This window comes from Gopherus flavomarginatus, chromosome 1 (assembly GCF_025201925.1).
Source record: "Gopherus flavomarginatus isolate rGopFla2 chromosome 1, rGopFla2.mat.asm, whole genome shotgun sequence".
NCBI classification, from domain to species: domain Eukaryota; kingdom Metazoa; phylum Chordata; order Testudines; family Testudinidae; genus Gopherus; species Gopherus flavomarginatus.
This window is the reverse complement of record NC_066617.1, coordinates 23,104,870-23,115,443: the sequence shown is the minus strand read 5'-3', so window position 1 is coordinate 23,115,443 and position 10,574 is coordinate 23,104,870. Positions and strand designations below refer to the sequence as shown.

Sequence of the window (10,574 nt, the reverse complement as noted above, 5' to 3'; positions counted from 1 at the left end):
GGTTTTGGTTTGCACCCACTTTGATTTTTAAAAAAACAAGGACTAGACTTATAACCCCAAACTGAAAATTAGTAGCAGCGCTCCACACTTCTGTACGAGACTGAAGTAACAGAGGACATTTGTTCTATATCCTAAACTATAATGATGTAAACAAAGATGAATTCTGAGGATGCCAGGTCTCTGCTATTCATTTTGTAAGGTGCTTCTCATAAGTGTGGAACGCCCTCATGTGGAATGCTCAGTGTTAATTGCATGTTTCCTATATATATATATATATATATATATATATATATATATATATATATATATATATATATATATATATATATTATATATATATATATATATATATATATATACTTCCATCTTTTGAGACCAATGCCCTCATTCTGAGTGCTAAATTCCTATTGGGACTTCTGAGGGTGGATTGGTAGGATCCAATCCTGAATTTGGGGTCAATTCCTCCTTTTTTACGCAGACAGTGTTACTGGTAGCATTGAATATGCATCAAGGGAAGAATGTCTATGTGATCCCAATCCTACCTCCTTTGCACATCCAAAACTCAGCCATTGAAGTCAGAATTGGGTTTCTTGTTTTTTCAAGGGCATTACCACTTCTGCCCAATAATACAGTTTCCAAACCTCAAATAAGAAATCTGATGCTGATTTGGGTGGGATTTTTATAAAATAGTTTATTAAGAATAATAAGGATAAAGGTTACAAAATACCAACTTTGTTAACTAACAATAATGCCATTAATTACAGAATTTTTGTAATAGAAGTTATAACCACAGTGTTCCCTTTTGATAGGGATTCAGCTAGTTTTATTCAATAGGCAACATTAATATGTTCCTATTTAAATACAAGAAAAAAGAATTGAACCATCCACAGCATTTCACTGACAGTTACCTGAAGTCAGATTCCAAATTAGGAAACTCCACAGACATATGTCCATGAGCCTATTTATAAAGAGACACTGTAAAGGTAGGGTGAAAAGCAATGTTAGTTCTTGTCAGCAGCCCCAATGCTTGTGATACAGTATTATACCAGTGCATGTGAAGAAAGAAGAAAATAATTGGTAACAAAACATGTTATGATCAGTCCAACAAACTTTATGCTGCCAAAAGTCCCATTGATTTCCAATGGGGTCAGTTGGTTCATATTCAGACTTTCATGCCTGTTGATATTTGGGGATTACGTAAATGGATGTGTGGCCATCTTAGACAGTACAGAGCAACTTTTAAGCCAGGTGCTGCAGTCTTTTGGCAAAAAATATCCACTGATTTCAATGGGCATTTTTGCCTGAGTAGATTGCATCCCTCACAGAAAACTTCAGGTATTATTCTGAAAACCCTAAATTGCATGAGTAGCCCCATGAAATTCCATGGGTTTTCAGGATTTCCCATGAGCGCTCTCATCTTAAACCCGGGGAAAGGATTTCAGCAGCATCAAGACCACTCAGAGCTCTAATTCCTTGGAGAGTCAAGCCTAAAGAGGAGGGTTGCAGTAACAAAGCCAGATCCAGTGCCCGCCCCCAAAAAATCAATAATAAAGCTCCCATTGACTTTAATGGGGCAGAAGCAGCCCCTAAGTTTTTCAAAGTCCCACGTCAATTACACTTTTGTCTGTTATCCCAGTCCTGGGACTAGTTATCCTTCTTGCCTCGATCAAACGTTTGAAAAACAAAGCTGAATTTGGGTTAAGACATTGTCAGTGACTGAGGGTTTTTTCCTAATTACTTGTTTCATAGCCTTTATACAACTACTGCCCAATTTTTCTCTTAAATATGGTCCTGGCCAAAACTGCATCCACAAAGCCCAGGTAAATGCCCATTTAAGTCAGTAGGAGCCTTTCCTGGTACTTCAATGAGCACTGGATCAGGCCCCTAGTTATAAAAAAATATATTGTTAAAACAATGAAAAGTGCCTTAACAGTGTCCTTGTGAAGGAGAATGCTGTAGCTATAACATTTCCCTGGTACAGTACCATTGGTACCAACAAGAAATATTCACAGGAATAAATGAAGTAAAAATTAATTACCATGTCATTATTCTTCTCTTTCCTTGCTTTTCAGAGTGCCAAATTCCCTCCATACTTAGAGAGAGTATGCACACCTGATAAGCAAGTGCTTACAAACACATTAAGTTCTAGAGCATTGACTCTGCACAACTCATTTTACTGAGATGCTGCCCAGAACAAACAGGTAAAAATCCTTACACATTGTCTAACAAAAAACAGTATATTTATCATATATATATATATACATATATATAATCATATTGTCCTCTGCACAGCAGAAGATTATAACTAAAATACTTCAGGATCCAATTTATTTTATTTTATTTTGTTGGCAGACATAACAAAATGCCTGCAAATATAATACAGTGAGCACATAACAAGTCTTAGAATAGGAAAAGTAAATATGTCATTGTATACTTTATCCACACTCTTCTCAATGGCACAAAATAAAAACTCACTTGGAGTTCTTCATCTCTCCTTAAAAGTTAATCCTTTTCTTTAAGATATAGTCAGCACATATTTAATGAGAATATACACTTTACATAAATGGCAACAATTTCTTGTAAGTGCTACAGGCTAAATCCTGCCCTCTGCTGGGTTGGAAAACAAGAGGAGCCAGAGGGAGAGTGTATGAAGCCTAATCCCTTTCACTAGCAAAGTGGGAGGTATAACCAGCTAACACATAGGCATACAAGTGATGAGCCAGAACCTGGAAGCCTTTATGAGTAATCCCACTCATGTGAGTAGTCCCATTTTGGTCAGTGGGGCTACCCACGGGAGGAAGGATTTTCAGAAACAGTTCTTTTTATCTGCTTGCTGCAAGACTTCTTGCTTTGTGCCAGTAGACTGTTTTGGGTGTTACTCAGCAAAGCACTTAAACCTATGCTGAAGTCCATCCCTATTCAGCAAAGCATTTAACTATATAGCTAAGCCATTAAAGTCAAAACGCTTTTTTGATTAGGGACAGTTTGGGGAATCAGCGCCTTCTCAGCCTCCTAAGGCAGCTCCCCTGCATGGTTATTTTTACCAAGGCAGGATTCAGCCCTATGTCACTTACATGTAATTATAGTGAAATATTCTTTACTTGTACACAGTGATGTCAGTTTAGGGGCTATGTAATTAGATATGGTACATACTTTGCAGTCTGTGATCTGAAACATATACATTTACATACGGTAGTTCATGAATAAAGTAACAATGAAGTTCTTTATGCAATTTAATGTACGGTAGTAAGTACAATGGGATTATAGAGTGTATCATTTTTCCAGCAGGTACATGGTAATTAGTGCCATCTAATGTAAAATATTGCCATTTGCTAATTGTTTAATACTTTCAGCTACACAATACATGTTCTAAAGGAGCACAAGGAAACAAGGATGTTGACCTTTTTCTCTCTTGCTCCATTTCTAGTATGGAAAATTATGGCCCTAAGTATGCAAGTAGACGTGTAACACAAGCAATTAAACCATTAGTGACATGTTGCATACTTTATAACAGGCTAGATTTATCTCTGCAATAATTCTACTGGTTTCAAAGAAGTTATACCAAAGATGTATTGTTTAACCAAATGTTTAGGTTTTTCTTGAAGATAATATAACATATTTAATGTTACTGAAATCAAAAGATGTTTGTTCCATTCTATTTGAAAAATTGGTTCTTTTAGTGGTTCTGTTTGTTAAACATGAAGGGCTGACACTCCGCCCCGAAGGCATATGCAATTTCCAACGCCCTCAGGCATACCTGAGGGCACAATTTGGTTTTAAATGCATTAATGACAACACTATTCTTTTTTTTCCTGTTGATTCTATCAGCTCATAGTCAGATTCTACTCTTATCCTGCTGTAAATCCAGAGTTATTCCCCTGAGTTACTGAGAAATCTGGCCCAAACTCTCTATTACGATGTAATTAATGTTAACAGTAAAAATGGTCTGTCATTAGCTAATCAGGATACATTCCTGGGCTCCTAGGAAATACACTTTTAGGTGTGTTTTTTTTAAATATGAGGGTTTATCTACACTGCAGCCAGGAGTGGCGCCAGAGTTTCTGGCGCCCTAGGCAGAATTCGGGGGGCAGCATTTTGTGCAATCCCCACGGGGCGCGCGGGAGCTTCCAGTTCCACTCCCATTGCGCCACCGAAAAAGGACTTCCACCGAAATGCCACTGGCGACAGCGGCAGTCATTGAGCCGCTCAATTGCCTGCAGCTGTTTTCCACGGCATGTCAGTAGATGGGCCTTCTTCGGCGGCGCAACAGGAGCAAAACTGGAAGCTCCTGCGCACCCCATGGGGAGCGCACAAAATGCCGCCCCCCGAATCCTGGCGCCCTAGGTGACCGCTTAGGGTCGCCTAATGGAAGCGCCGGCCCTGACTGCAGCTGGAGTTTCCAGCTTTGATTGAGCTAGCCCACTAAAAATAGCTATGTAGCCACGGAAACACGGGCAGCTGCATGGGCTAGTCGCCTGACTGCAATCCCATCAGTGACTCTAGATAAGTACTCAGGACGCTAGTCCATGCCATTGCCAGCACCAACAGCTACACTACTATTTTTAACTTGCTAGCTCAATCAAATCTAGCATGTATAGATTTGTGTACATCTACCTGAGCAGTGAATTACATCTCCAGCCGCAGAGAGATGTACCCTAGGACAATTCAAAAAAGACTGATAACTTGCTAATCAACCTGTTTCTCTGTCTCATCCCTCATCCACAGGATATATAGTGTAATATCCCGTAGGACAGCAAGAACAGAGCCAGATCCGATAAATCCTATGTAAAAGGAGTTCCCATTGACTTCAATGAGAGCTCTGCTCATGGAGGGCTTGCAGAATTGGGCCCACAATGAAATGAGCAAATAAAGAGATTATATTTTAAGTTTAGCATTTAACATATTTAAATTCTGCATATGGGGGAAGAGAATTAGGTCCATATATGCTGTTCTTGATCAATGCACACAGCTCTCAATAGAACTCTTGCCACAAACAGAGAGCAGTATATGGTACGTAGCAAGAGTAAGGGGTGGTAAAGAAAAAAAGGCTTTCTTTGTTTCTCTTGGACAAGCCTGACAAGAGGCTACATGAGCTATTTCCACAAAACACTTCTGCATTCAGCAATAGTATCTTTGCAATTTTTTTTTACCCATTCAAGTATCTTCAGGAGATATGTCACCATACTTGCATATACCGTAGCTCACTTCAACATCTATAAAACAACACTGATAGACAAAATCTTCAGAAAACACCCATAAATATCAATAGAAGATCAAGAAACTTGACTATCAAGTAGTTTTTTAAAAAATCATGGATCTTTACATTACACATTAATTTCATGCTCTCTGAAATCTTCATGTGTGTGGAATTGGTGCTTTTGTGGGAAATAGTCGGCTATAACTCAGATTTGTATGTCAGCAAGATTTTGCGTATCCACTTGGAGTAATATGCCACTCTGACAAAAATCCCAGGACGATTTGGAATGGCACATCCGCGGCCAGGAACAATAACACCCACTATTATTTTCATCCTGTTTTGTTCACAGACCAAGGGGCCGCCATAATCCCTCTAGGAAAAGAGAAATAAAGGACATTAATTTGTGAACAGCTAAAAGACACAGTTCCCACTTGTTTTCTATGAGCTACTGGGTAGCACCCTACTCTAGGAACCTTCAGTAAGACTATTCATGGAGTAATGTGATATCTTCATTTATGCAGAGCATCATAAACAGGGCCTATATCAACAAACAGCAGGGTTGGCCCTAGGTTTTGTCAGGCCTCTATGCAAAGAGCCACACAAGAGAGGCTCCATCCAGATACCTCTTCACCTCCGACTGTAATTCCTCCAAACTTCTACATACCAACAATACTGCTTCCTTCCCTCAGCTACCTGGCAAGTGAAAAATATGTACGGTGTACATAAAAGGCAGACGGCAAACAGGACAGATGGTTGGAAAATCTCTGGTGCAATGCTAGGCTTTTGATAGAAGGGCTCTGGGAGAGCCAGAAGTGCTATCCCTCTGTCACATGTTGGGCAGCAAGGCCCCTGGGTGCATAGAGCTGCATGTGTTCGCACAGATGGCAAAGGCCATCACCAAGAATGATTCAGAAATGAATTAGCCACAGTTATAAAAAGGAAAATACCTCTTCTCTCCTCAATGAACATGCATAACTCATTATTTTTAATGGGTGATTCACACATGCATCAATCCAAGCTCTCCGTGCAAAATTCCCATCATACATGTGTGCACTAGCATGTCACACACTAACTGGCCCAGGTGGACCCTGCTGGCACATAAGAGAAGTTCCCTACTGCATGCTAATGTAGGCCCATTGTAAACAGTATCACATTAGCATGTGCTAGAGAACTCTGACTGTGCCTCTGCGAAGTCCATAGAGCACAGTGCACAACATGCTAGTGTAACTAGAATTTATATCCCTCTGGTGCTGACTAATGCACCATGTAGACAAGCCCTTAGTCAGCACTGACATTCTTTAAGTTTTGATTAGCTAACAAACTATAAAATCGTGCAGTCTACATTCACTGATGCCAGCGAGTAAGGACTGCAGGACTGGGCACTAAGAAGTGTTTGCATCAGATCTTGAAGTACTGCCTTAAACATAAAAGATAACTATCCTTGTATCCTCTCCAGATCACTTCAGAATTAACAGTGATTGACCTCTTCAAAATACAGCTAGTTTTCTTAGCTCTTGCTGATTGCAGGCTAATTCACAGACAATGCCTGTACTATTATAGCATCCCTAAACCTGCTGGTGAAATATTGTCTGCTGGGGTTTCACCTGCCATTCTGACTCAATTTTCCTTAATCTGATAACTCTATTTTTCTGTTTGTTCCATACTGACAGAGGTTGCTCCAAGGGGAACACAGGAAGAGGGAAACCATCCACTGGTTATAATCATAATTAATATTGATTCGCTCCATTTCTTCTTACAGGAAAAAATGAAGAGCTGGATTTCCTGAGGACTTCTATGCAGCAGTGTCATTTACATCTTAGCACCCACGAGAACTAATTGATAATGAACAAAATGTTTAATTTTGAGGAAAATATTTTGTTATAACAAAATGATCCCACAAAGGAGTCACATTATCATGTCGTTACATAAACAGGACCTGCCTCCCCCAAGTCTTGGTGCAGTCCTTGGGTAGGGAAAAGTCCATTGTTTTTTTTATATTGAACTACTTAAAACTTCCTTGTCAGGGCCAGTGCAAGGAAGTTTCATGCCCTAGGCAAAACTTCTACCTTGCACCCGCCCCCCTGCTAACCTCACTCCCCGTGGCAGCTAACTGAGCCCTCCACTTGGGGAGCCTGCTAGCCCCCTGCCCAAGGAGCCCCCCCTCACACCACAGCAGCTACCCCCTCTGCAGCAAACCCCACCCTGGGAGCCCCCCCCATGGCAGCTAACCCCACCTGAGGAGACCCCACCCCTCGCCACCGCAGCTAACCCCGCCTAGGGAGACTTCCCCCCTGCCCCACGGCAGCTAACCCTGCCTGGGAGCCCGCCCCAGCTCTCCTCCGCTGAGCACTCTGGCGCCGCTCTAATTCTCCTCCCCTCCCAGGCTTGTGGCGCCGATTGGAAGAGACTTAGAGCGGGGGCTGTGTGCTCAGCGGAGGAGGCAGAGCGGAGGTGATCTGGAGCGGGGAGCAGTTCCCCTGTGAGTCCTCCCCCCTCATTACTGTGGACGGCCCTCCCCGTGTCCCCCGCCCCAGCTCACCTCCACTCTGCCTCCTTGCCTGAGCAGGCTTTTAGATGCCCTCAACCTAGTTTGCCTAAATGGTTGCACCAGCCCTGTTCCTTGTATCCATCTAAACCAAATATGTACTCCTACTAGTGACTGTTGCCTTCTCCACCCATCATCTCAGCTGGCAGACTGTCAGTCCAAAGATGATATATCACTACAAAAAGAGGATTTTGTACCTTTTCCTCTACATCTTAACCAATTCCCACTCAAAGGGACTGATTCAAACCCAAATGAAGTCAGTAAAAAGACTCTCCCTGACTTGACCAAGCTTTGGCTCAGGCTGCAGTTGAAGGATACCAACGTATCTCACAAAGCTCCACTTTTCTACCTAGAAACAGAGCTACCATCTGTTCTGTCTTTTTTCCCCAGTAAGATCCCCACCACAATCAAGGATGAATGCCAATATATCCCAGAAGTGTATATAACAACTAAAACAGCCCCAAATTCTGAATCCAATCAATTTGATAAAGCTGCAAACACTCTAAATCCCAGTAGTGGTTGCATAGGTTATGAGACATCTACCCTGAGAACGTTGGAACTCTGTTCATAGCTCTCTCTTTCAACATCACAATGCAGTGGCCTATTTTGTTAATTTCTTAGGAAACTCCTCAATTGTATAAGCAGCTAAACTGATTGCAACCCTACTGGCAATCCAGATAAATGGCTGCTGCTGCTCACAGGCTGCCTGATGTTGCCACCTTATTCACACTGAATAGTACTCCACAAACAGACCCCAGTCCACCAAAGTATGTGATTTAACCATGCTGAGTAAACTTTGCATGTGCTCGAGGGCTTTGTTGGATTGGGGTCATAGTCCCACTGATTTCAGAAGAACTAAGAATAAGCTACTATCCAATGCGAGTCAGGGTGGCAGTCAAAAGAGTCTTCCAGAGAGAGACCTTTGTTTGCAATGTGCATTGAAAGGAAATAGCATCCATGTTTTCTTTCCACTTACAAATTAAATGCAGAGAGAATAATTAGGCAAGCACCAGGAAATATTACTGGTAAAGTAAAAAACAACCCCTGAGTAGATGTTTGTAGATTCTTGCACTCTATTTATAGCCATGCTATTTTACCTCACATGGTCCAGTGCCAATGCCCTCAGCCCCAGCGCAGATTTCTGACTCATTCACAGTAATCTTCCCTTTGAGATATTGGTTGCACTTCTCATTTCCCATAATAAATAGGTTTGCTACTTGGAGCAGGCCATCAAATTGAATCACTAGCATTGAAAACAAGAGCAACAGTCAATTGTGCACAAATTATATTACATTTTAATGAAAATGAACCCTAAGTACAAAGACCGTTTATGCCGATATATGCCACTCTGTTAGCCGCACATTCCAGTAATACACATGCATGCTTTAGATTTCTTAATTTGTTACAGCTAAAAGACAGGTAAGAAGTGTGTCTGGAGTGTGTGCAATATTTTCAGATTATAATACCTGGAGATCTGTGTTGTACTTGTAAGAGTACAAGACTGGATTATGGATTTCTGGGTTCTATTCCCTAATCAACCAATGATTTGCTGTATGACTTTGGAAAAAAATCACTGAGGGTAAGATTGAGACTGTGGGTGCAATTCTGACTGCACAAAAATCAGTGGGAGTTATGTCATTGCCTGCAAAAGAGCCAGAATTTCACCTTTTGTCTTGTCCTGAATAAAGGGCAATATGCAGTTGTGCCACCCTCAGGTCAACCTAGGGAAGGAACTATGACTTAGGGTATGTCTACACTGATCCATGCCAGCTGACTTGGGCTTGTGGGGCTTGGCCTAATGGACTGTTTAATTGCAATATAGATGTTAAGGCTTTGGCTGGAGCCCAGGCTCTGGGACCCTGCAAGGTGAGAGGGTCCCAGAGCTTAGGCTGCAGCCTAAACCTAAATATCTACACCACTATTAAACAGCCCCACAGCTTAAGCTCTGTAAGCCCAAGTCAGCTGGTACGGGCCAGCCACCGGTGTCTAATTGCAGCGTAGATATGCCCTGAGAGTTACAAGCACAAATTACCCCCTCTCCCTTCACTGTTCAGCTACTCTGGATAGCGCAGTGTGGGTTGAAGTGCAGAACCAAGGCTCTGCTCACACTCCACTCATCTGTCTGAGGAAGGGGAAGTAGCAGCCCACAGAGCTTGCTCTCCCTGTGCATGTAGGGTTGCAATCTGCTTTAGGTATGGTGTATAGCATGGGGGCCTCACTTGCCTGTTCTCTGAGCAACCACATATGGGAAGCTACAATATTACCTTTGATCACACTGTGACTCCATTTCCCCAGTTGTAAAATGGGCATAATAAAACTTCTCTATCTGATAAGGATATTTGTGAGGACTAATACAATCATTAAAATGTACAAAGTATCCTACAAGATCCTTGGAAGAAAGCTACTATGAAATGTATATTATTTTATTATGAAATAATGTAATAGTTAAAACTACTATTAATTATCTTAGACTAATATACATATATACACACACACACATATTTGCTGACAATGCTTTCCCTTATTACTTCACTGTGTTGAAATCTCTTTTTCCTCCACAAACAGCTTCCATTTCCCTGTGGATTTTCTCCACTTTCTCTTTTGTGGACATGCTGCTGTCAAACCCACACTGTAAACATTATCCCCACATCCAAGAAGAAAGGGCATGTCTACATGGGGAAATTGATCAGAATAGCTATTTTGGAATAAACTGGCTCCTCACCCCAGTCCTAGCCTCTTTGTCCAGCAAGTCCTAGCACCTCCATCTCTAGTCCCTGTTCTAGATTCCCCCCACTTACAGTCCAAGTCTCCTTGCCTAGCCCTTCCTGGTTC

General features: G+C 41.6%; 1 protein-coding gene across 1 annotated transcript in view; it reads right to left on the bottom strand.

The window, feature by feature from the left end:
* Positions 1-678: 678 nt before the first annotated feature.
* The window catches only part of HGF (hepatocyte growth factor), a 70,071-nt gene continuing 60,175 nt past the window's right edge, over positions 679-10,574 (bottom strand). The window contains exons 17-18 of the mRNA XM_050936879.1: positions 8,840-8,985; positions 679-5,569 (exon numbers count right to left, since the gene is read on the bottom strand). Of these exons, the coding sequence (XP_050792836.1) occupies positions 5,396-5,569; positions 8,840-8,985 (320 nt within the window). The 3' untranslated portion in view covers positions 679-5,395. The remainder of the gene's footprint in view (positions 5,570-8,839; positions 8,986-10,574) is intronic.